The sequence below is a fragment of the Photinus pyralis genome, unplaced genomic scaffold (genome assembly GCF_008802855.1).
Source record: "Photinus pyralis isolate 1611_PpyrPB1 unplaced genomic scaffold, Ppyr1.3 Ppyr1.4_LG6, whole genome shotgun sequence".
Taxonomy (NCBI): domain Eukaryota; kingdom Metazoa; phylum Arthropoda; class Insecta; order Coleoptera; family Lampyridae; genus Photinus; species Photinus pyralis.
The window spans coordinates 29,223,543-29,251,273 of NW_022170663.1; the positions used below are offsets into that span (position 1 = coordinate 29,223,543).

Consider the following 27,731-nt stretch of genomic DNA (forward strand, 5'->3'; position numbering starts at 1 on the left):
GGAACCCAACGTAATTCTCTTTTCGTGCTTTCGTCTCTTAAGTGACATACATGACGTGAAATGTAATGCTCCAATTACATTGGATTGGAGTACTAGTTGCTATTGACAGCAGACTATACAATCTTATTACTTACATTCCGAGGAAAATAATGACTTATCTGTCACATTTGACATTTGCACAATAGTTCATCTCCCGCAATTCCCTCATTAACGCGAAAAATGTAATAAGCAACACGGAATGTAGTTGCTATATTAACCTTCATGGAAGAATAATATTCCGAGGCGACTTCCTCACATTCCTGGTAGCTTAAATAACTAGTATATCATTCGCCAGAAAAAAAAGAATGCAGTTCAATGGAGGAAGGGAATCCCGATAAGACAATTATTTATGTTGTTACTCGTTAGATTAATACAGCGTTTGTTAAATGAAGTGGTGATTTAATACTTTAACCGCGTAGATGTCGTAGTTAACGGCTAAATGAATCTTATTAGAAATTATTTAAACAAGTTTTGATTGCATTATTTTTCAACAGACACTATTTTACCAACAACGCTTACAATAAATTAATAAATATTCAAAATTTTATTATTATTGTTGCTGCAGTACATTATCAAGATTTATATGCCATTCTCCTTTCTTTTATTATTATATACTATTTCTCATATATTAAAATAGAAATCATTCATGAAAGCCTACAAAAATTGAGTATTAAAATATTTTTCTTTGTTTTAGCTTTTCAAAATTGTATCCGACCAAAATTCTTCTGTGAGAGATGTGGTAAAACCTATCAATATACGTATACTTTACAGCGTCACGTTAAATTTGAATGCGGAAAGAAGAAAAACATCTACTGCCCTCATTGCAACTACAAATGCAAGAGAAATGACCAACTAAAAGTACATTGCGCTCTGAAGCACCCGTTTTGGTTGAGGATTTAGAAACGGATGTTGAATAATTACTTGGATCGTATACTTTTTTAACATTTAATTGATTTAATATGGGGAAAATTGTTAGAAATCTTCGAAGTAAAAATTAGTGCCATGAATGTTTGGAAGAACAATAATGAATAAATATTTCATACCGGCAATGACTTATTAGCTAAACAGATTCAAAATTATTTAATTAATCATTCAATTACTTAATTATGGTGACGGACTTCAGGAATTTTTCCTTTATCCTCAATCAATAAATTAAATTAAATATTTACGTTTTGGAAGGAGATTATTCTTTATTCACAAACTGCTAGTGAATGTTTCGTGATGGAAACTTTCTTGATTTCAATTGAAATTGTGACGTCCATCATCAAATTTAATTCATTATTTTAGTTCTTGCAACAACTTGGATTATTAATGCCTTTTTTGTTACTAGGTTCTATTTAATTTTCGTTAATCTACGCGTGACCAGGATGTAGTAAGTTTATCTAACGAAAATACTAAGCATTTTGTTCTTTGAATATTGCGTAGCGAGTAAGAATTTTTGCAGAAGCGCATATGGCTTAAGGAAAGTGACGCTTTTAGTTTACGTTTGTGCGTCTTGGTCATTCGAACTACTCTCTCCGTTTTGAAGATATCAAGTTATCAATCTTGTCCTTTCTGTGGCCCCAGGACCTTAAAGTATTGACCCGCAGTCCGAATAGCTATATCCAATTAAGTTTTCCAGATATGTTTTGTGACAACGTACCATTTTACATGTGTGTGTAGTTGTATCTCGTATTGTTTAGAATCTACAATTTTATGTAATAGTTTTAATGTAATGCATAACAATATAGTATTAAATTACTGTAAAATGTGCCGTTACATAATTTTTGTTGTTTTTAGACACCATTGTTTTTTTTTAAATTGATTTGGCGCATATACTCCTAGGGTCTTTAGACCCATAACTACACATAACAATTACAATTTATCGAATATATTTATTGCTTTTATAAACTGTATCAAATTTGTTGAATTATTGTTCTAAAGTTTTCCGCCATAGTATTGGATACTTCATTCATTTGCCGCATAGGTTTATATATTGGGCATTCACAAAAAATGTGTTCCATCGTTAAAGGAATTGCACATCGTATACATAAGGTCGCGTAGATAAGTATCTATTACTAAAGGAACCATTGTTATAATGTATGTTGGTTTTTTGTATGTGGTTGGGAGTCGTAGAATTTGGTATTGAAACTCGCCCTTTTTTAATATTTTAATATATTGAAACTATAACCGAGGTTTAATGTTAATTTAGGTGTCATATACAGTGAGAACAATTGGTAATGGTGTGTTATTTTAGATGTGCCACATGAGAAAGGAATCTTTGTTTGTCTTAATTGCGGAGCAACTTACAGTCAGCAGCATAACCTCAAAAGACATTTAGAGTATGAATGTGGAAAAGAACCTCGATTTAACTGTAAATTTTGTGACTATAAGAGCAAAAGGCGAAATCTTATTAAAAGGCATGTAGCACGGCGGCATCAGTTAATGTAACCATACAATCGTCATACCCTTATGTGTTACTCCCCAACCCGTATCTTACTAACATTTTGCCAAGCACTGTATTAGTGCTAATTAATAAATTCATACGTCACTGAGTAATAATTATAATGTATATTGGGTATCCCCGTACAAGGGGAACAATTTCGTATATCAACACCGCGTTGTAAAGAGAATTACATTATGACATAGGTATCAAATTGTACGTACTAAAAAATAAAGGAACGTTTTGGAAATTTTCGAGCTTTATTTGATTTTTGTAAACAATTTTGACCATCAGCCTGGGTAAAGGTATACATTATTTCATAACTAACGGAGATGTCAAAAGGACCTTCCTTATTTTGTGGCCTACATTGCCAATTCACGAACTCCGATCTACAAATTTGATAAAGAACCCACCTGCAAATTTTCATCGTAATCGTTCCGTTTTTTTTTTGAGATATCGTGCTAACGGAGGGACACCGCAAAATTATAAACTCGCTAGGAGCTCGTTAATAATGTTTGATAAACTCTAATAGGCATTCAATTTGCGATTAATATCATTTAGCAAGTTGCAATGCATTGTTTTAACATAGCCACCAATAGCATAACTAAACATCAATGTGGAAAACTATTTGGTTTTAGGCAATCTCATTCGTTTGGTAGTTGGAGAATCATTCAATTCTCGCTAAACTGATTTTGGTTCTTTTTTCCAGAAATGGTCTCCAGAAACTTAGGAAATTCTGTTACACTTATAAAACTGATGCAGTATTTTTTTCTCTAAAAAAAAACGTATTTAGACTTTTGCTCTAAAATAATTAGGGGAGCTAGTAATTGGCTATAAAGAAATGACCATTGAAATCCCTATGATGCGTCGCGCTAGGCATACACTTACGTAAACGTACGTAAATATTACGTTCATTATAAACACCTTCGTATGTTTCTATACAGTTCATCTTTGCTAAATGTTTAAGTTTTATGTATTTCTTGTTTTATGTTCACTGTGAACAAGCACTTACAAATTTCTAACTCGCAGTCTTAAGAAGTTCATAACATTTAAAAAGAGCTGCGCTAAAACTAAAGCAGTAAGTTGACTTAAATAAGATGCATAACCTTTAATAGTATATTATGTATCAAGTTTTATAAACGACACTTTAGACACGACTACACGAGTTTATGTTGAAACACGAGCGTAGCGAGTGTTAATAACGAGTGTCGAGTAGAAGCTCAAAAAAATGCACAGATTTCGCAATCTCTGCAACCATCGGAGACATTACAAATGATAACCGTATAACCTATAAAGCCATATGTAAAACACAAATAACCCTTATTCACACGGAATCACAGTTATTATTATCTAAAAATTATATTTACTTCAAATTTATTTATTACTTATATAAATGAATTCGTCAGTTATAAAGTTAAACCGTTATTGTATAAATATTCTGTGTACGTATACATGTCCTTGCAAATTTCATATTTAGCGCCTCAGATCTAATTCTTATTTTAGTCATATCCAGCGATGGCGCTATAGATGTTGACTTGAAGTTTTATACTAGATATTATACGGCACGAGCAGTCCAGGTTTAAATGATCGAAGGGTCCGTGTAATTTACAGTCTGTTCCATGCTGTGTCTTTTAATACTATTATGTACTGCCTGTTTTCATAGCGTAGGTACCTGCACCTCCTCTTCGGAAAATGTAATCTTCAAAGAAATAATACTTGTTTGTAAATATACAATTTATGAAACACTATGTATATGTTACCGGCAAAATGTGAAATCCGGCATTTTGCAAAATCCCTAGGCATTTCGCGAAATGACCAATGCAGCAGGCAAAGTGAGAAATGGAGCTCAAGTTCGCACGTTGCCTGCCTCTTTTAGGGATTTCGCGAAATGCCCATACATGCAGGCAAAGTGCAAAGGCTTCGTCATTTCCCACAGATTGTGCGTACAACGTTGCCATTTGATTGTACGACGATGGCGATTTTATCTAAGTACATACGAATTTCTTCTCGATCGAACATTATTATGGTTGAAAAAATATTCTAATTACACTAACGTATTGGGTATTTGAATGCAATTACAATCTGTACTCCTTCTACGGCTAACCGGTGCGTGGTAAAAGAAATAGAATTAATACTTAAAGAGAATATAATTTTGCACTTAGTATGTTTGCTGGTTTAAAATGGCCAAGAAAAATATGTTAGTATATTTGTAAACAATGTTTGGTTTCCAAAAAGCCATGCGTGGAGAATATATCGAAGGGGGGAAGGTGTACTAACGCAACAGGTTTAGGTTTGACACCGCTGTACCCGCAATCTGTGGAAAATGGCAGAGCATTCTCACTTTGCCCGAATGTTTAGGCATTTTGCGAAATCCCTAAAGAAGAGCAGGCAAAGTACGAACTCGAGCTCCATTTCTCACTTTGCATTAGTCATTTCGCAAAATGCCTAGGGATGCCGGATTTCGCAGTTTGCCGGTAACATATACACTTTGGTGTTAACAATGACAGAAATAATAATAATTACAAATTGTATAGTGTTCATCCCTTTAGTGCAGGCTTTACTGTTGTGTTTTTTGTCTTCATTACTTTACATCGGAAACCATTTTTTGGCATTCCTATTTGCAGTAGTAGAAGTAGAAAAACTTCAATTTCTCATACCTTCATTTAGCTATCTCTTTCTTGTCATAAACACCAAGTTTACCATCGGTTACCAGGTACCGAGTGCCATAACCGCACTAAACGAGAACCTGTAAGTAAAACTTGCATTTCTTGATCAGGGTAGGTACTTACGCATCACTGGTTATTATAATACTATGTTACTAAATCATAATGTTCTTAAAAGGGAATTTGCACAAAAAATATGCCGACAGTGAAATATTTATTGGGCATTCTAACAATTTAATTTAAATTCAGAAATGTCATTGCGAATAAATCGCTTCCATCAACCAATTTTTAGCGATATTTTTGCCGGCCTAGGCCGAAGCACAATGCACCACGTCTCGGTCAGTGGAACTATTTCTGCAATTCTGATTGGCCGAAACCGAACACAGGTACACTTTGCCAAACTTGACTGAAATGCGGTGCACTTTTTTTCCGTCTATATGCCATGGTCAAGCGAGTTGAATTGCACATATGGTACGGATGTTTTGATGTTGTCTGCTCCATGGTGTTCTAGTATATTGCGTTTTTTACCGATCTATTACCAGAGGGAGTAAAAGAATAACTAATATTTGGGGGTAATACCACGAGTGCTTATGAATTATTGCATTAATGGTTAAGCGCGCGCGTTATTTATGGAGGACACTGTTTATGTTTTAACATGTAGCGTCATGGCAACGTGGAAGGAAATTCATTTTTTAAAATTTCCTTTAATATTTATGCAGGTGTGTATGCATTGGGTCTCTTAAGGTTGACGTTCAACTGAAAATTCCTAGAACGTTTTCTTGTAACATTTTCTCCAGTAGATGGCCTACCAGAAGGCGAACTCATTAATCCATTAGTTAATTTCACCAAATGTCTTTATATTGGTTCGAATTACAATTTTGTTATCATCAGTGCCGAGAGCCAAATGTAACGATTTTATTTTTAAAAGCGTCTGGTAATATATCATTACTTATTTGAAGCAAAAAACGGCTCATGTTATTTTTTTATCTGGACAAAACAATAATACAATTTAACATAATTTACACTGCTAAAACGAACACCAGATTATTGCCCGATTGCAGGCAGCTCTTACGAGTATATCGGTCTCATTCGGATTGCTGTCGCCGCCCGTCCTTGAGTGGACGAAAAATTCCATCATTTGGCCCGATCGTCCAGCGACTGTACGGTATGCTTAAATGCATCCCGGAGAACTGTCAAAAGGAAGCGAAGTTTAGCTTTCAATGTAAATAGTAATTTACCAAACCCTAAATCACACGGTGGAACTCGTTAATACCTATCTAGTAGCTGAGTAAGTGTTGTGTTGCACATATCATGCAATATATGGCATAATGGACCACACTTCACTAAGGTTCGACAGAGTGTAGGTATCTGCGTTCGGGAAATGATAAGTTTCTGGACTCATTTGGCTACGGAAAATAATGTTTTGAAGCAAGGAGACACTATAAATAGTTATTTATATAACAAGAGCGCGAAGTTCAATTGCGCGCATTGAGACTGAAGGTATTTTGACGAGGCGAAGCCGAGTTAAAATATCAGTCAAATGCGCGAAATAACTTCGCGCTAGCGTTATATACAATATTTTTTCTATAACTGAACCGATTGTTAATTAAATTTGCTGTTTAAGTTCAACTTTGTCACGTGCGCGAAATACTTGTTTTCACTGTTGACGATTTCGCGCACGTTGTCAAGGGTAAGCGACTTATTAATTAACCGTTTAAAAATCTAGTACTTCGCGCTTCGAAATTCGTCAGAAAATGACAGGTTTTTTTTGACAGTTGTAGAAAATAGTTATTTACATTATTAGTGCGGGAACAGTTATTTTGAAGATGAGCGCGAAGTTTGGCGGCGCGAGTGCGCAACGCGCACGAGCGACGCATCTCGTGTGAATCAAGCAAATACTGTTCACGTACGTAACATGTATTCTATTTTTTGCACGGATTAGTTAAATCGAATTTATATAAATTCAAATCCTTTTCGCGAGATTTTTGCGACATTATAATTCTATTGAAAAAATCAAGTCCTCTATGCCGATAAAGTAGAAATTTAAAATGTCAATTTATTGTTAAAAACTTCTGGTTTAAGCTTATTTTTGCCCGTGTACTACAGGGAATGATGTAATAGTCATTTTCAAACTTTCACCATTGTGAAGAAGTCCGATTCGGCTATAAATATTATATTCAAAGTATCTATCTAAGGAGGTAGTATTTATTTACCTTACAGACACTTGTATCCTGTAGAAATTCTTTCGGTTTAAAAAATAGCAACAGGCTATTTAGGTGAGATGTAAAATCCTCAATTCAGGTCACAATCGTTAGATTAACTTTATTACCGTCTGTCCATTCGAATAAGTCTAATGAAAATGTAATTTTAGGCAAATACATTTGTACAAAGTGTGACAGAAGGTACAAACATGCTGCATCGCTGTATAATCATCAAACATTTGAATGTGGAAAGGAACCGTCTTTCATATGCCCAATTCAACAGTGTCGTTATAAGGCAAAACGAAAAGCAAGTATAAAATCTCATTTACTTAAGATACACAAATGTTAGATCATCTAAACTCAAGTCTCTTAATCTTGTTTGTGATTTAATTTTAAGTATTCTTTAAAAAATTCTTAAACTCAGAAGATCAGTCCTACGATGAAACAAATTATAACCACAAATTATTGTATTTTAGTTAAGGAACTATGTAATAATATAAATAAATTTAATAACAAGAAAATCCTTTGTTATACTCGCATTTCATGTCCACGTTTAGTGGTTAAGCGCTATTAAAAAATGAAACAAAGGTTTTCGCCTAAAGACGAGCAACGTTAGCGCATTTTTCATGAATTAATCAGTACTTCCTTAAAGGTCATATACGGACTATTTAGTTATGTGTACTAAGGAAAATAATTTATGGCATAAATATTCTTATAAACAAGAAACTTGGCAGTGCGCAGTCTGGGCATATACACACCTGATGTCTAAAATTCTAAAATACGCGATATGTTTGCCTTTACTAGAAGAATCTTTGATTAATATTTCAAAAAAATATCTATAAATAAGCAAGTTGACATTGCGCTGTGCGCATGTCTGATTTTTACAATTTGCAATATGCTTGTCTTTACTAGAAACATTTGTGGTTAAAATTTCAAAAAATACCTATAAATAATAAAGTTGACATTGCGCAGACTGTGCATGCGCACATTAATCGTCAAGATTTTTCTTGGTTGAGGTGCCAGAGCTATTAGCTACCGAATGCAAAAAGAATGAACTAAATATCTTGAAACCTGTAGAAGCAGTTAAGGCGCTGGACGGACGGACGGAGAAAGTGGCCATAAAGCGGCGCCTTCCAACATGAGTTGGCAAATGCGCAAAAAAAATCAGGTAGGCAGGTACGTACGTTTGTGGATAGAAACATGGTATCGAAGCGGCTCGATGTTACTCTTACCGATTTTTGATGAGCTTGTCTTGATATGATGCATTTCAGGTGGATCATTTAGAGTGGAGTCCAATGGTAGATTTTTATGCTGTACTTGTGGAACTTCATATAAGAACAAAAAAACGGTTTTAGAGCACATCAGACATGAGTGTGGCGATGAACCAAAATACGAATGCAAAATATGCAATCGAAAGTTTAAGAGGAAAAACAGCTTGCGTACACACACAATTCACAAGCATTAAATGTGTCATATCGTAAGTTGTTCCTTAAATGTACATCTAATTTGTGTTAAAACAATTTGCAATAAAAACAGTCAACACCTATCTGCAGTTACAGCATGCATATAGTTGTTAATGGATTAGTATAATAGTGACGGGGACAATTCCTAGGCAGTTAGACGAAGCATTAACTAGTATAGACGTGGTCACTCGCGACCGACACAAGCGCATTTCCCCCGCACAGAATCAGTAATAACTCGGAAAGGAAGTGAGTAATCCAAAAAATCTTTTGTTGTTCTGGTCTCGGGGCTGTACACCGTATAAGAAAAAAAAGCTCAAACTGGAGGAATAGTCGTGTTGCAGACGGACAAAGTGCGAAAGCTAAAAGCGTCAGAAGGCCACGAAACAGTTAAATTGCAAACTTTTCCATTGAGCATTTCTGTCGTGAGAAGACCGTGACCGGTACTTTTGTTTTGCTTAATTTCACTTCTTAATTTTCCGTGGATTCTATTGCCCAAAGTTTCAATATCTCCTCCTCCTGTTGGTAATTGATTTTTGGCGCTTCCAGTGCTTCTATAAAATATACCTTCATTTTTTTAGTGCATTTTTTAAGAATTAAAAAAAATGTGATATTTTTGCATTTTGTTCGTCCGTCCGTCCGGACCCATTCTGCCGTTTCGAACTACTTCTAGGGGAATGGTCCTAGAGTCCTGGAATTTTTTGCAGTAGGTAGCCTATACCTTGAAGGTGTGCCAGACGGCCATCTAATTTCGCTGTCTAAAAGGGCCCCCTCCCACGAATTATTTCCTGAGATGCTGTTTTTGAAAGTAAAACGTGCTTAACTTTTTCATACGACAACCAATTGGTCTCAGATTTTGCATACGCATGCCTTTATTCCATTTTAAAACACATTTGTTAATACACACGACCAGTAATAATTTCAAATGCGCCCGGTATTAATTACAACCCCGTAAATCCCGTTACTTTCTAAGGAAATAATATATTAATACGCCACACGCCAGTGAGATGCCTGGAATGTCATATCAGTTCTCATATGATCGGTATCGGTTGCCTATCTCTCTCTCACATATTGTGTAACATATTTATAGTGGGTGTAGGCTATATTTATGGAATATTAGGATCTAAGCATAAGTACGGGCATAATTTTAAGTGTAAGTGTGTAGGATAAAAAATATTGTGTGCGCCACGGCACGAAAATTGTTTTCCGGGCCTCAGGAAGTGGCTTCCTTTGCCCCGGAAAACAACCACTTTCCCGCCTTGGTACGCAAAGTACTATTACGTTATTTGTAGCTATGTTAAATCAGTTTACGATACTCGTATCGAAATTCCTGCTACGCTTCGGCAGTAAACATCTCACTTGTTACCATACTCGTATGTATAGGTAAATAACCACCCATAAATTTACTAAATTATTATGTTACTAATCGTTCAATTTGTTCTGGTAGTAGTTGGCGGTTGTTTTCTCTTTCTAGAATAAACATATAGGGCCACTAACGTTTTTTTTTAATTACAAACAGTAAAACAAAAGCACCAATGAACCTCAAGGGTATATTAAAAGATCGAACACGTTTCAACAGCATAATCAGCGAAATGAAGAATAACATACAAATACGAGCCAATTACACTAATACCTGCTCTGATTGGCCTAACGAACCTCCCTCACGATTATTAAGCGGCAGAGCAAAGCGATGCAAGCCGTATAGGGGAGTCGATGGTGTCCGTCTGTCCGTGAACACGATCACTGTCAAACGCTTGGACCAATTTGGTTCAATCTTTGCACAGTCGACCCACATGCTACAAGTAATAAGCCTATTGAAAATGGGTTAAATCCAATGACCCCGTAGGGTCCCGCCTCTCTGCCTGTGGCAAAGAGTAAACACGCTATTCAGTTAAAACTTTGCACAGTTAACATATATACCACATGTAACAAGCCAATTGAAAATGGGTCAAATCCAATGACTCCATGAGATCACACCGAGGTGCTCTGCCGCTTTTTTAAACGCTCTTTATGGGTTTATTTGATTCACAATGTATACATAAAATTTATGTTTAAATACTCGTTGTCGGGGGGGGCTATTTTATTTTTCTCGTACCACTTACGTGTGTAGGAAAATATTAACTTAAAATGACACCGGTCTAGCTCAGCTGAATTGAATACATTCGTTTACCGATGTTATTTGGTGGTTTATTGTGATTTGTGACCTTCCACATCTGAGAAAATTGCTTCAATTCCCAATTCAATAACAATTACTGATAACTGTTGACTTGTGATATATTGAAATAAAATATGTAAACCCACAGACATTAATGGACACTTACAAATGCATTTCTGGGATTACAATAAGTTTTATATGAATAGTTTTACCTAGAAAACGCTACCTAATAGAAACATAGTTAATTAATTCTAAAAGTCAAAGAAATAGCCATTCTTTATTAACTATTGATAATGTGACAATTTCAAGCGAAATTACTTTTGCAGATAATACAGATTACATAAATAGAAATTTACATCAGTTTCACGACACCTTTATAATCTGGTTCTTGAATTAATTTATGATAGTCCAAATTGATTTTTTATTACAAAGACGATAAAGTTATCGCTCAAAGTTTTATAACAAATTGTTTAGAAACTAATCTGGTTACAAATATCCTTGGGTAGCTATCATAATGATGTATAAATTCACTGGCGTTGATTCTTACAATGATGCACGATACACTACACTCATCGTGCAATGATGTAGCGACGGGATGATTTTAAAAAATGCCTTGTCGATCCAACGAGAGAGCTTTGATTTAACTTCGGTAGTAGTTTCCGGGAAATCGTTGAACTCGGCGTTATTTTTCGGTAGTTGTTTATATCGGCCGGCACACACACATAGTAATTTACAAAAGGAACTAGCATTTACATCTACTAGTTTAGAAAGTTCGCATTCTTACACGAAACAAACAGAAAAAATTCAAATGAAACAACCGCTCTTGTTACACTGACACAAGACCAAAAAGGAATCGTCCTGTTGAGATTTTTTTTATTGACCCTAAGATGGAGGACTTAAGATTGCTTATATTATACCCCAAAATATTTTGATTATGATTGGGATATGTCCAATTTGAAAATCAAACTGACCACCGTAAAGAAAAAGTTGTTATAGCAGTAATAAAAACGGATCTGTATTGTCATTTTTATATTACCACATAATTGTAGCTCATAACACATACGACTATTTGGATTGTTCAAAACCGCTTCCTTTTTCACTCACACATCAGTGAACACTAGGAGACCTGACATGTAGGTGTACTTGGCACTGTATCTAGTTTGGATATAGATAAGATATGTGGTGTGGGTATCTAATGAGTGTTACCCTATTTGATCTTTATTAATGCTTCTTTTGTTTTGTTGCAGATAATTTTGTTGTGGACACAAATGGACGATTTGTATGTTGTAGTTGTGGATCATCCTATAAATATAAGGGGAAAATAAGATTTCACATTAAGAATGAATGTGCTAGAGAACCAAAATTTAGATGCATTAAATGTGATCGGAAGTTTCGTCAAAAAAGCAGCCTCAAAACCCATATCATTATGAAACATCAACGTTAACCAATTCCCAATCAGTCTAGGTTTTCACAAAATCCACTGATATTCGCTCATGAACCGTAAATAATATACTGTATTTATCATTGTAAGTAGTCTAAGGGATAAACATGAAAAACCGTACTTTAAAAATCCAACTTTATTTCCTATGTTGGGTGGGCAACATGCTATTCAACCATATCCTTTTACAAAATAGTTACAAAACTATTGGTACACGTCAAGATAACAAACGTATTGAGTAACATTAACAAAATAACAAAGTGAACTATAGACTGACTTAAGAGTAAGAGCATTATGCGGATGGTTGAAAAAATTATATTTAAATAAAATGGTACAAAATTACTGATTAGTCAATTTTAGGCAATAGAAGATACCAATGCGACTGTGGACGAAAATACAAGCACCAAAGAAATTTAAGTCAGCATCAAAGATTTGATTGTGGGAAGGAACCACGATTTCCTTGTTTATATTGTGATTTTAGATTCCGTACTCGTTACAACTTGAAAAAGCACAGCATACATCATCACGGAACTCTGTAGAGCAAACTTGAGGAAAGGATATGTATCGAATTCAATATTAAAAGAAAAAAACACAATTTTTACATTTTTTACGTATAGGATTTATTTGGTCGCCGCATGTACCCTACACTCAGTTGAGTGTTGCCAGATTTTATTATAATAAAAGGAAAAATTTTTGCTTAGAGGTAACAGTTTATAGCATAATTTAGAATATCTTACCATACAGAATTATGCAATGTGAACGGCAAACATCCAGCATTGAATATTGTAGAACGAAATAGTATGGTCTAAGGTCATGCTCATGAATACTTGAATAATAATAATTGGTAAAATTGGACAACAACAAGATAATTTTTCAAACTAGAGTAATTAAAATTTCAAAGTTTTTCAATTAAGTAACTTAGTTTATATTGATAGGAATTCATATGTTAATGGTCATTCAATTCACAGCTGCTTTGAGAACATTGCAATTAAAAAAATGAGTTTATCCAAAACTTAACTATTCCGCATTGAAGCATTTTGTTGACATCCAGTACCTTCCTTTTATTATATTTATTTGTCTCGCATTGCTGCGCTGTTTATTGTGTGAAGTATCTAATCCACGAATAAGATTTTTACTTCTGCATATGCGCGCACGCAGCTATTCACGTGTTAATATATGATCGATCCATTTGCTTTTAATAAAAAGTGGTCCTGTTAAAATTTTCGAAAGAACAATCCACAAATAATAGTTATATGTGCGCATCAGCGCACGCAGCTTTTCACATGTTTAATATAACGATCAATTTTATTAAAAGGTGCTACTGTTAAAATTTCCGCAAGATCGAGAAATAAGAAAGTTACGTCTGCGCGTGCGCACAAGGAGATGATCTACCGGTGTGAAAATTAATAGGTGTTGTGTGTTGTCTCCAAGCAGCAAGCAATACGCCTGAAAAGAATTACGCAACCTTTCTCATTAAATTTTAAGTTATCGTGCTAACAACCCGAACAACAGCACAACGGATTTTTTCTGTGACGAAAGCAATACTTTACCTACCCATGTATGGGTGCGGAAAAGTAATACTTAATATTTCTGCAATGTTTATTAACCAATAGTAATACTAACAATCATTCTTATTCATCACATTCGCGTAGGCATTACAAAACAATCCTTGTGCTAAGGCTACCAATTTGTTACGAATAATTTACAAGGTTGGTAAATTTGATCTTTATCCCGAACATGGCGTTGATTAAGATACCGTACGTAGTTCAGGAATGTAATAGAGAAGAGTGTTTTGATATTTCTTAGTTTAATGGACTATGAAGCATGTTACTATTATTCTTCCTAATTTAATTTTTGAGAAGCTATTGATTTTAGCATGTACTGATATTTATCTTTTTAGGCTTATGTGTTTGTACGAAATGTGGAAGAAGCTACCGTAGGGCGTCTAGTTTGAAATTTCATCTTAGATATCAGTGCGAACAAAACCCTCAGTTTAAATGTTGTTCTTGCGGAAAAAGTTTTTACCAAAAATCAACTTTAAATAGACATATTAAACTGAATTGTAAACTTTCTATACCCTTAAATACTATAAAGTAATTTACTTTTACGTTGTAAGCATTGATTATAAGTGTACTTACTTTTTAAACCTTTGTGATACTTGATTTTACACTGATTTTTGTCTTCCAGGTAAGGGTTTAAATTCGCTTTTCCCGTGCGACAGATGTGGGCGCCCATATAAATACTATTCGTCGTTGCACAATCATAAGAAATATGAATGCGGTCAGGAACCTAGATTCAAATGTTACGTGTGCACTTATAAGACATATCAGAAAGGAAATTTACAACAACACATCAAGAGGTGCCATAAAAACCTTCATCAGCAATTTTTTCCCTAACCTACATACCTGCTATTTTTAATTATTTACTCTTCAGTACTAATTATAAAACTCGAACTTTCATTGATTTGACACCTCAAATTAGCTATTCTGTAATTTTTAGTTGTATGAATGTAAATCCACAAAAACAAAATAAAAATAATTATAGTTCCAAATATGAGAATGAGTTTCTTGTAGTATGCGTAAATGTAAGCATTCGTTTTTGGGTTCATTAATTTTACTTAGTTCATACATTTTTAGAATCTTCATCTGGCGTTTTTCCATGTACCACATGTGGTAAAAATTATAAATGGAAAGCTTCACTTCGAAATCATATTAGAAATGAATGTGGAAAGGAACCTCAACACAAGTGTGACTTTTGCCCGTATCGAACTCGACAAAAAGGAAATTTCTTACGACACTTGGCTACAATTCATAAAATCAATCATACTGAAGATTTAAGTTTCCATTGTCAAACTAGTACGACATGACGAAATGTCGCGTAATGGGAGTAGAATGTGATGATTGAACTTTGCTATTATAACAGTTGTATCTACTGTCAAACATAAAATAAAGAAAAATCGGTAATCTGGCTCTTTGTACAGTTTCAAACCTTATACTTTAACAAAGAAGTTGACAAAGGTAGTAAAAGATGGTTGCGTCACGTTATTGTAAGTGCCGCAGCAAAATAAAACGTCCGCATGGCGTAGTTTACACAATATACGAGAGGTTTGCATGCGAGATATCGACATCACTTTCATGGTATTTCATAGAAGCTGGTTCAACAGAAATAAAAGTTATTAGGGACTATCGAGTGAATCGGGAACAGGAAAAACTGCGGGCTCAATATAATAAAAATCAATATATTTCATTCTCTAGGTCATGTATCGAGTTCGGACTTTCGCTAGATTATTCTCTATTGCTCTTACATGTGTTACAATACAACCCTTCTCTGTGGCCTAGGTCAAAAGTTTTAGAGCAAAATGTACCCAACATTATTCTTTACACATGAATTTGGAGTTGTAAAAGCTCTCAAACGCATTATTTTGGTACTGAAAGAGTATATCACGTGCACATTTGATAACCGCATGTATGTGATTTAAAGCTGTTAAATTATTTTTCTGAGGCCACATGGATTTCGATCAAAACATATCAAAATCGATATTCACGCACCAAGATCGCTGGGAAAGAATTAAGACCATTATCTCAATGCCGAAGACATAAATTTTGTGCATTTTTGACGACCACAATATTTTGATCAAAACATGTCAAAATCGTTATTCTTGCACTGAGATCGTTGGGAAAAAGACTAAGAACATCATCTCAGTGAGCAACACATGAATTTGATACATGTTTGGCGACGACATGGATTTTGATCAAAACATGTCAAAATGGTTATTCATGCACCAAGATCATTGGGAACACTTACTTACTTTATGTTCGGTGCTTGGAGGTAGGACGCTCTGGTTGCGTTTGCCGTCTACGCCGCGTTTGCAGCGTTGACCGCGCCGCCGCATGTTTCCTTCCGCTCACTTGCGTAGTGCGAGCGCATACTGTAGCGTCATGTAACTCATACCTATATCGCACTTTCTAAGATTATATTTCAATCCATTTGACGGTAAGAACATTGTAAACGTACTTTACATCATTCGGTCATCTCAAAAAATTTATTCCAGCGAAGGCCTAGATGATGACTTAATATTTGAGTCGAAATCGATTGCCCAAAGAAAAAAACATTTTTTACAATTTCGTCAAATTATTTACTTCATCGCATCAAACTTATATAATGGAGCAATACATCAAACATACCTGTACTTAATTGAGCTAGCTGGACCGGTGCTTGTGGGTGGCTTGGTGACCGTCTGCCATTGCACACAGCAATATATATTTTAATATTTTTGTTGTGGAAAAGTATCTAATTGTATTTTACATAGTTTTATTGAATTTAAGCATGGGTATTCTAATATAATCTACTTTTAGAGATTGCAAGCTATAATGAATCGTATCTAAATGAGAGTGGAGAGTGGAAACCATACAAGTGTGTGAAATGTCCAAAGGCATACAAGCACCATCCAAACTTAATACGACACCGAAAATATGAATGTGGGGGATTTAAAAATTTTCTTTGTATTTTTTGTAATAAGGCATATACGCAAAAAGTTTCATTGTTGCATCACATACGTTCAGTCCACCCCGATAAAAATGTGATGTAGAAACAATAGACAAATAAATGTATATAATAAATAACATACTTTTATTTTTAACGGGGACATTACAACGTAATCGATTGCAGGAATCTTAAGGTGAAAATGTTTTTTAATATCGGAATGGGAAGAGTTGGTTTACTTGAAGTAAACATCTTTTTAGGTAATCCACACACATTACCTACTTTTTAATGAACTATATATTACACTTAATTTCTATTCATTTTACATAGGTTTTATGTTCTGCCTTTTTTAGAAACATCCTCCAACCATATTTGTACGACATGCCATAGACGATATCGACATCGCGCATCTTTGTGGAAGCACAAGAAATATGAGTGTGGTAAAGAAGCAACGTTCTGTTGTACAATCGAGGACTGTTCGTATAAAGCAAAACGAAAAGATAATTTAATGCAGCACATGCATGTGCACTTCTTTTCTCAAATGCCATAAATATAATTTTGAACGGTCACTTGTTGTGACTCAATCAGAATTATTATATAACCTTAAAAATGCTTTTGATTTACTCCATTTCACTTTACTGCTCCTATTAAAAAGTTGAAAAGAGCGCACCTACGTTAAGGTCGCGTTTACAAAAAGTGCTAAAGTTGCCTTGCGATTTCCTCAATAACTTTGTTTCGAAGTAAAAAAATGAACTTCTGTTAACAACCGATGGTTGCTAAAGGTTTAAGCTTGTGAATGAAGTTAAATTTGATAACATTATCAGTGTCTGATAAAAATGAAAGATATATATTTTATATGGGAGTTTTTTAACAACTTATTTCCTAAATAACGGCGAAAGTACAGGAATGAGCTAAATAATTTTTGTTTCATGCAATTTCCACTTTTTCAATGTAAACGCCACTTTAAAAGGCTTGTTAGTAGCATATAGTTGTGAAAGTAACACCATTGTCGGATTAAATAGAAAGCAATAAACGTTGGAATATGATATAATAAAGTAATTTAAGCTTTAGTATCCACGAAGGATCTCCAATTTCACCAGACAGTTAAAAACAGTTTTAACGATTTAACGATAATTTGTCTCTAGGTACCTTTAATTCTTCCCTTAATCTCCGTGTTCCATATCCGCTTATCGGCATACCTACTCATGCTTCAAATTGTTAACAAAACTAAAATGTCATTATGAAGCTAGAGATCTGCATTTGATTTTCTTTATCCTTTGGTCGCAGTTAAGTTTTCATGCGCACATCCCAAACAGTCTCTATGTTGATTGATGTTAAGTCGTTGGCCTCTATCGCAACCTTCCAATATAATATTTAATTCATGAATGAATCTATATATAAACAAAAAGTTACGGAAGTACCTTATTAATAAACATACAGAAATAATCCGCGACTCTTACCTACTAGGAGCATGCTAAGATAACAAAACTTGTACTAGAACTAAATTTGTTAATAATAAAAATTAATTAATATTAATTGTTTGTTTTTTAGGACTCGCGGACGAGGAAGAAAATAAACCTATATGCCAACACTGTAACAAACGGTACAAGAATGCTACAACGTTACGGGTCCACATTGCTTTAGATTGTGGGAAAGAGGCATTATTTTCGTGCAGTCAGTGTCATTTTAAAACAAGAAGAAAATATTCATTGAAAACTCATATTATGTCGAAACATCAGCATTAATAAAATTTAAATAAAAGGCTATCTTAGTAAAAATGTACACTTGTGTTCCATTATGATGGTCCTTGTCTCATCTTAGAGTTCAGGTGTAGCTTGGTTAACGAATCGTACGGATTAAAATCAAGTATAACGCTCAGTATCGGTCTCTACGTCGTTCGTCTTGTTAAGCTTGTTATATCCTTCCATTTTTTAGCATTGGAAATGCTTTGTTTTGTATATGGGTATTGTTGTGTAGTGATCGTTTGAGGGCGCATGTGTTGATCAGTTGTGAAGTAATTCAACCAAGGGACACGTCACGCACGCGAGGACAGTGGTGATTGAGCGGCACGGAGAGTGGTGCTGTCGCTCGTTTAGTTATTATATTAATTACTTTGAATGAAATATAATATTGTTTGCGTCGAGTTGCTTTTTGTCACATCCTTGAAACCCACGCTTTCTTCATAAGACACCACAAAATTTGCGACGAGGATGGGATCGATGCGGGGATTACCTACGTTCGATCCTTCCGGTCCGTCTGTCGACGCTCGTTGGAACCGCTGGAAACGTAGTTTAGAGCAGTATTTGTTAGCTCTTAATGTCACAAGTGCTCCCAGGAAACGCGCAATTTTATTACATACCGGAGGCGAGGCTCTGCAGGATATCGTCGATGGATTAGAGGAGCCCGGTGACACCTACGATGAAACGATTGCAGCTCTAAATGCACACTTCGCACCTAGAAAAAATTTAGTCTTCGAAAGGTACCAGTTTCTTCAAATGGCACAGGAAGATGAAGAAAACATCGACGCTTTCGCGGCTCGTCTGAGACAAAGAGCAAAATTGTGCGAGTTCGACGCCCTCTTAGATGGATTGATGACGGTTCAAATTGTTAGCAAATGTAAGAGCCAATCGCTTCGGAAACGGTTACTACAAGAATTCGATTTAAATTTGACAGAAGCCCTTAAAATTGCAAGAAGTTACGAAACAAGCGAAGATCAACTTAAGTCGTTTGGGGCCGTCGGCGCCGGTCTCGGGTCTAAAGACTCCGCAGAAAATGCGGCTGCACCTGCACATTCTGATGTAAATGCAACATTTCGTAGAAATCCCAGGAACAATTACACCCGTGGAAATCAACAGACAGGACAAGGTCAAGGGCAACGTATATCGAATCTGGCGCCATGCGACCGTTGCGGTTCTAGATCGCATACCGGTGCTCAATGCACTATCACTAGAAATAAAGAATGCCGCTTATGTCATAAAATTGGACATTTCGCGAGTGTTTGCCGTTCATCGAGATCAAAGAGTGAGAATGCCCAGCTGGAGACTGACGGGAATTTAAACGAAAGTTCGGAGGACGTATCGGTTACAACTGCTTTTTCTGTGAATTCGCCCATGATTCAATGCCCTTGGTAAATGTGTCGATCTCGGGAGTGTCAATTAAAATGCTTGTCGATTCAGGTGCGTGCGTAAACACTTTGTCGATGTCAGACTTTGAACAATTGCGTGGACGTGTCGATATGAAACCTGCTGACAAAAGAATTTTTGGATACGGTTCCAAAGCGCCGCTAACAATTTTGGGAATGTTTATTGCACCAGTTTGCCGTCGTGATAAAAACGTGGATGCTGCATTTTACGTAGTTGGAAATGGTACTACTCGTAGCTTACTTTGTTACAATACGTCAACCGCCCTGGACATTTTACAGATTAGTGTTAATTCCCTATTAAATCAAGACCCTCTGTCTCTTCAAAGACAATATCCGCAGTGTTTTCGAGGGCTCGGTAAGTTGAAACATTTCCAATTACGCTTACACATAGACGACACTGTTCAGCCAGTTTCCCAACCAATTCGCCGTATACCATTTCAACTGAGGAGTAACGTCGAAAATGAAATTAAAAGACTCCTTGAGTTAGAGGTAATAGAAAAAGTGAACGAACCAACATTGTGGTTAAATCCAGTATGTCCAGTCATAAAACGAAGTGGGGAAGTGCGTTTATGTCTTGACATGAGGTGCGCCAATCGAGCCGTCCAAAGAATAAATTACGTTTTGCCCACTTTTGATGAAGTGGTTCAAGAAATTGATGGGGCTGTTTTTATATCAACATTGGATTTGAATATGGGTTTTCATCAGCTCGAACTTCACGAAGGGTCGCGAGCAATAACGGCATTCAGCACAGAGTCCGGAGTTTATAGGTACAAACGTTTGTTTTTTGGGATTTCGTCCGCGCCTGAATTATTTCAATACGTCATTCAACAAACAATTTCCGGCATCGAGGGTGTGCGGAATATACAAGATGACATTATAGTGTTCGGCTCAACGCGCAAACAACACGATGAGAGACTTCACTCGGTTTTAAATCGCCTAGCCGACAAAGGCTTGACTTTAAATTTCAAAAAGTGTCAATTTCTAAACGCGAAAATCCTTTTCATGGGGCACGAGTTGTCAGCTAAAGGCATCTCGCCTATGAGAGCCAAAGTGGAGGCAATTAAACAATTAAAAGAACCAACCACCGCTTCCGTAGTAAGATCAGTACTGGGTTTAATGGGGTTTTGCGCTAGATTTATAGCAAATTTTGCAACGATCTCGCAACCGTTACGTGAATTAACGCGGAAGACTTCAAAGTGGTCGTGGTCCTCAACGGAGCAGCGAGCCTTTGACCAATTGAAGAACCAGCTGAGCAATAGAACTTGCCTGTCATACTATCACCGGAACTATCCAATTAAGATTTACGTCGACGCCTCACCTGTGGGATTGGGGGCCATTTTGCTTCAAGAGTATCCAGATGGAACACTGAAACCCGTTGCCTTCGCAAGTAGGCTGCTGACAGATGTAGAGCGACGCTACAGCCAAACAGAAAAAGAAGCCTTGTCAGTTGTTTACGCATGTGAGCACTTCAAATTGTATTTAATTGGAGCAGAGTTTGTCATATTGAGCGACCACAAACCACTGGAGATCATATACAGCCCACGTTCACGACCTTCTGCCCGAATCGAGCGCTGGGTACTGCGCCTACAACCATTCAACTTCAAAGTGAAGTACATCAAGGGAACAGATAACATCGCCGATAGTTTATCCCGTTTAACAAACTTTAAAGATGATCGCACTATTGACGAAGAGGATATTGCATACATTAACCACATAGTATCGAATGCAGTGCCATGTGCTATGAACTTGAGTGATATAACTAAAGCGGCTAAAGACGACCACGAATATTGTAAATTGAAGGACTCTATCAATTCGGGGAGGATAGAGGAAGTCGAGAAGCAGTTCCAAAATGTGTTCAACGAATTAACAGTGTGCGATAATTTGATTTTACGGAATACGCGACTATTAATACCGAGTTCACTTCGAACCAGCGTCTTGAAATTGGCACATGCCGGCCACCAAGGTATAGTGCGCACCAAACAACGCCTTAGGTCCAAAGTGTGGTGGCCCAAAATGGATGAGGATGTAGAAAAAATTGTTTCAAAGTGTTTTCCCTGTAATTGTACCAAATCCTCTTCGACCAAAATGGAAATTTGCCCAACCCCGTTACCAGGTAGGCCCTGGAGTGAATTAGCGATTGACATTTGTGGCCCTTTTCCCACAAATGAGTATGTGGTTGTGTTAGTGGATTATTACAGCAGGTGGCCGGAAGCCAAAATAATGAGGTCAACAACGTCCCAAGCAATCGTTGACTGGTTAGAGTCAATTTTCATGAGATTTGGATACCCTGACCAATTGACATCAGACAATGGTCCCCAATTTACGTCGCAACATTTAAAGGGATATTTGGACCTGCGGAGAATAGCGCACAAACTTACGCCCCCATATTGGCCCCAAGCGAATGGATGTGTGGAGCGTTTAAATCGTTCGTTCCAACAGGCGATCGAAGCCGCCGTGATAGAGAAGGGAAACTGGAAGACCGCTGTCGAACCTTTCCTTTTCGCTTACCGGAATACGCAACATCCAGGTACAGGGAAATCCCCCTCGGAAATAATCTTCAATCGCCAAGTCAACGACGGGCTACCCCGGTTTCTCCCCGAAGAGAGTAACCCAAGAAACGAAATCAAGGACTTCGATAGGAGATACAAAACGAAGTATCGTGAATATGTAAACCGGCAGAGAAAAGTGAAACCATTTATCAAGTTCAATAAGGGAGACACAGTCGTGGCAAGGCAAATGAACCCTAAAAAATTATCTCCACCATACCATCCAACTGGAATGAAGGTCATCAGTCAGGACGGCTGTAAGGTAACACTCCAACATCCAGACGGTCATTTCCAGATCCGACACCCCGCGCACCTGAAGAAGATCTTATCTGAGAAAGGAGGAGATGTTGTGTAGTGATCGTTTGAGGGCGCATGTGTTGATCAGTTGTGAAGTAATTCAAGGGACACGTCACGCACGCGAGGACAGTGGTGATCGAGCGGCACGGAGAGTGGTGCTGTCGCTCGTTTAGTTATTATATTAATTACTTTGAATGAAATATAATATTGTTTGCGTCGAGTTGCTTTTTGTCACATCCTTGAAACCCACGCTTTCTTCATAAGACACCACAAAAGGTATGAAGTTACTAGTTTTAGCTCAAGCAGAAAAGACACTGTGTCGCATCAAGTGACGATTATACCGTACCTGGCCGTGATCGGTAGGTGAACGAAAAGTCGCGGATACTGTCGATACGGTACTTAATTAACAGTGCGCAAGGGTTTTGTTAATTCCAATCTAAAATTCTCGCACATCTCCCGTGATAGTAGTACAGGCATGCATGTTACGACGTTTATTATGCAGAAAGTGTACGTTTACGACACGAGCGAGCCTGCAAGCGGGTGGAGCAAGTGATTTCGGGGGAATACCGATGGTTGCATGGATTTTAAGTTTTTTTGAAGTTGAATTTTTTACTTTGCGACTACATACGAAGTATGTATATAGGAAAGTATTGTAATCGTGATAAATTTTCGATATGGCAATATTGCATTTTCTGGACGTTTTGAAGCACACAGACCCCAAAAAAGTGGTTTTTAGCTTGACGTCTGAGGGTGAGGGTGCGTGTGTATGTGGTTCGTTTTTTGTGACCACGATAACTAAAAAACCCTTTAACCGATTTGGACGAAATTTGGGGTGCATATAGGGTGGTATGGGGAATCGAAAACGTCCTATTTTGGTTTTGATCCGTAACCATCTTCTTCGTTGTTAAGGGTGTCGAAAGTTCAATTAGTGAGCAATAAACAGCTTGAAAAAATATTATATATTTTTTATTATATTTAATATACCAACGAACAATGTGTATATGAAACCGGTTAAATACAGCGAAATCCTTAATATTCTTTACCTAATAAACTAGAAAATTATAAGAATAAAACTGAATTCTTGTTCATCAATGCAGTGCTTTTCATGTCTTTACGAAAAGTGTGTGTTCAACTTTAAATTGAAAAACTGATCTATATTGTTTCAGATTATGGGAGATATATTATACAAGTGGATAAAAAGTTTCAATGCATTCAGTGTGAGAAATGTTATACTACAAAAAAGAATGCAATCAGACACATTCGCTTTGAATGCGGAACAAAACCTCAGTTCCAATGTGTACAATGTCATAAGCAGTTTAAAAGAAAAGAACACGTCATTGGTCATATAAAGAGAACGCATCGTTATCTATAATCTTTGCTTTGTTCACTAAAACCAAACGTGTTTGAGAATAACTTTTTATTTTATTTATATTTGTAAAACTTCACTTTATTATAAACAGTTATTATTTACTTCATTTTATTATCAAAATTCATTTATTGCAGTTTATCGAATCCTATCAGCGTGATCAGATAGTAAAACTGCGTTGCATAGCAACGGGTAGTGATAAGTGAATTAAATCTAAGGTAGATCTTATTTTTTAGCACACCCATACAACAACGCTTTCGAGTCTGAACTGATAATTTTGAAATTGCTTCAGGGTGTGGTTATTTTCACGGGATTGCAACAATATGCGTAATAGTATAGTGCTTTAAAGACCAATTGTACACGTGTATCTTATAGTATTTTTTATTATACCTGCAGTATAATTTAAAAATAGGAAATGCAATGAAATGATATTGACGTTATACTCGAATACATGTCTAATTAAGTGGACTGGGTGTTCGTAATTTTACCATTGCCATGGAAATGTCACTTGACGTTTGCTTATCAAAATCATCGTCTTTGTGAATAAAACGATTTTCGTTGAAAAAGATAATACACCATCCATTAAATGGCTTGTTGTAAAATCAAACAAACGTTGGTAGGTGTAAAATCCAAATCCAGTAAAGCCTATTATAAAGAATATGAAAAGTTGTTTCCATGGATGAATAGGAAGTTACTTACGAATAAAGTCTTAAATGCATCGATAATGCTGGCATATATGGAGGAAATGTCAAAGGTATTTAAATCTTCTATCTTTTGGTGCATTCATTCAAAACTTCAAACAATACTGCGATTAAAAAGTGGAACAGATTTGGAAGCATACCCTAAATTACGCCCGTTTGTGAAAGCTTCAACCAAAGGATACGTACAAGCCAAAGAAATGTTCTGCATTTACAGAAAGCGACCTAAGAGGATTTTTTATTTCACCCAGATGACAGTTTCAAAAGTCATACTTGAAGTATCGTTACTTAGCAACTTTAAAGCACGTGTGTTTTAAAGGCCTTTTTTCGCACGCACTTGAGTGTTTAAAACGGAGATTGTGATTCAGATATAATAAAAAAGGAATTAATGAAACGAATTCCATTAAGTCTGAATAAACTATATATCCTAGTTTCTTATTTTACGCGATATATTTGCACTTCTAAATACGGTAGTATTATCTATATCACAAAAAAAATCGCAGACGTTTTACATAAAAAAAATCGTTAAGCCGCTTGTGAGCAAGAGGCGAAGAGTGCACTTTCAAATTTGTTTTTTACTGTTTTTACCTGTCTGCTTCTGTTTGTCTGTTATATTGTCTGTTAATCTGTTAATGTGATTTGCCATTTCTTTTGACGAGTGTAAGTGCAATTCACACCTTCTCACAATTAAATATTATTATCGTCGGTGTTTCTTGTGAGAACTCAGGTCTAGCCTGGTTAACTAATCGCACGGATTAAAATCAAGTAACGATTAGTGTTTGTCTGTACGTCGTTCGTATATATAATAATAATTAAAAAAACACATTAAGGAAATATAGGAATAGTATGTAATTCATACTTACCAAAATTGATGGCCACAACAGCCAACGCTAACAAAAAAAAATTTTCCTGCAAATTTAGCAATTTAAGTAAGTGGCGTGGTTTACTGTGTACCTAAGAGTAATATTATTATTATTATTAAGGGACTAAGGTGGCATTTTACCTCCCGGATGGATTATAATAACAAGAGGGCCAAATAGTGATAGGACACATTGAAATGTCACAATTTAGTAATTAATGGGTACCTTCAAATGTACAGTCTCGTTCTTGTCCCATTTTTTAGAGTCATTAGACCCTTTTTCACATATATTTTAGATTTGGGAGACAGTAATTGCGTCATAGCTTCTCCTTCGCCCGCCGTTTTAAATAACCGGCTCTGCGCAGTCGTTTTGTGCAAAAATTGATTATTATACCCTAAAGGTGTAAACAGTCGTAACATCACAATGTATCTATGATTCTAACATCAATTAAAATTTCTTTCAAATGTGAACATTGAAATTACTGTTGCTGATTACAGGAGAAAAAAACTGCACTCTCGTGATTAAAACAGCTCTGAATTATTCGATTAATTTTATTTTATTTTAGGAATCTTTCCATACAATCAAAAAGCTCGTCCTTACAAGTGCTCTAAATGTAAACGATGTTACACATTACCACAAAATTTGAGGCGACATCAACGAGTTGAGTGTGGGAAAGAGAAGACATTCAAATGTAGACAATGTCGCTGCGAATTCTACTATAAACAAGAACTTCTAAACCATATATTCACTAGAAAGCATAAACTTAATTAAATGGTTTAAAACACAAATTTGAAATTTTATTCTATAATATTATGGTACCATCTTCAAGATGGTTAAGCTGTACTTACTTACCCGTGTAATTTTTCTCTTACTTCTCTTACTTAATAAAATATCTCACTTTATGAGTAATGTATCAGTAGGTACGTGATTCGTAAATCTATTTTGCATAAAATACTATAATTTATTTAATTGATCTTAAAACGAATAAATTAATTTTTTTCTATGTTGGAACATTTTTGAATAGGCTCTGTTTTTCGAGCTTCTTCCATAGTTTTTGTTTTAATACACACACTAGTATACCTTGTTTTTAAAAAATGCTTCCTCTTTCAGATTATCAGTGTTTTATTTGTGGGAAAGGATACAATAAGAAACATAATCTAAACAGACACACGAGGTTTGAATGTGGAAGCGAAAAAAAATTTCAGTGTCCATACTGTGATTTTAGATCCAAAAGGAAAGACAACCTTAAATTACATTGCATGTGTAAACACGGAAAGTGTTGAATTAAATATTATGATTATAATTTCGGTTTTTTTGATATAAAATAAACAATCATTTTGACAAAAAAACTATTGTTTACATTTTTCTCGCGTTTCTGCTGTACGTATCAAATAAGTAGGAATAGTTCCTTCGATTTAGTGGCTAGTTCATTACCTCTAACTTATACTAATTGTGTCTTTTCAGATCAGCCTTCCAATCATGGTCGTTTGCATTCTTGTAAATTGTGTGGGAAAAAATACAAATATAGCACATCTGTGTATAGGCATATGAAATACGAATGCCAGAAAGAACCTCAATTTTCCTGCAACGTGTGCAACTATAGGTGTTGTCAAAAAGGAAGTCTTAAAAGGCATTTAAATCTTAAACATCGTTGTTTTGATTAATTAACTTCACGGTATAAGTAAAAATCGCATAAAAAGGGTACCGTGGTCGTTAAAATATACTTATAGTGTGTGGCAGATCGACTGGGATTGCATGCGCAGCTTCTTTAAATGGGAAATGTTTTCCACCGTTGTGTGCTGTTTATAAAAGAGTGAAAATTGTTCCTATACAAGTTATAACGAAAAGTTTAATAAGATAGTTCGTTATTTCGGCAGAAACTCAATAATGGTGGTGAAATAAAATGTAAGTCTCTAACAAAATAAAACGCTTTGAACAGTCTACTTAAAATCTAATATGACC

At 35.8% G+C, this 27,731-nt stretch overlaps 2 protein-coding genes across 10 annotated transcripts in view; both read left to right on the top strand.

The window, feature by feature from the left end:
• Positions 1-27,731, top strand: part of LOC116173573 (longitudinals lacking protein, isoforms A/B/D/L) — a 291,506-nt gene that overhangs the window by 213,126 nt on the left and 50,649 nt on the right. The window contains exon 5 of one of the 9 annotated variants that reach the window (XM_031491153.1): positions 18,412-18,642. The exons of 5 other annotated variants lie outside the window; for them this stretch is intronic. In XM_031491153.1, the coding sequence (XP_031347013.1) occupies positions 18,412-18,605 (194 nt within the window). In that variant the 3' untranslated portion in view covers positions 18,606-18,642. Of the gene's footprint in view, positions 1-733; positions 955-14,565; positions 14,790-16,733; positions 16,982-18,411; positions 18,643-27,731 lie in introns of those variants that run through there. 3 more of the 9 variants (XM_031491126.1, XM_031491137.1, XM_031491145.1) reach the window with 3 other exon arrangements.
• The window catches only part of LOC116173569, a 222,877-nt gene that overhangs the window by 100,726 nt on the left and 94,420 nt on the right, over positions 1-27,731 (top strand). The gene's annotated exons all lie outside the window — the stretch shown is intronic.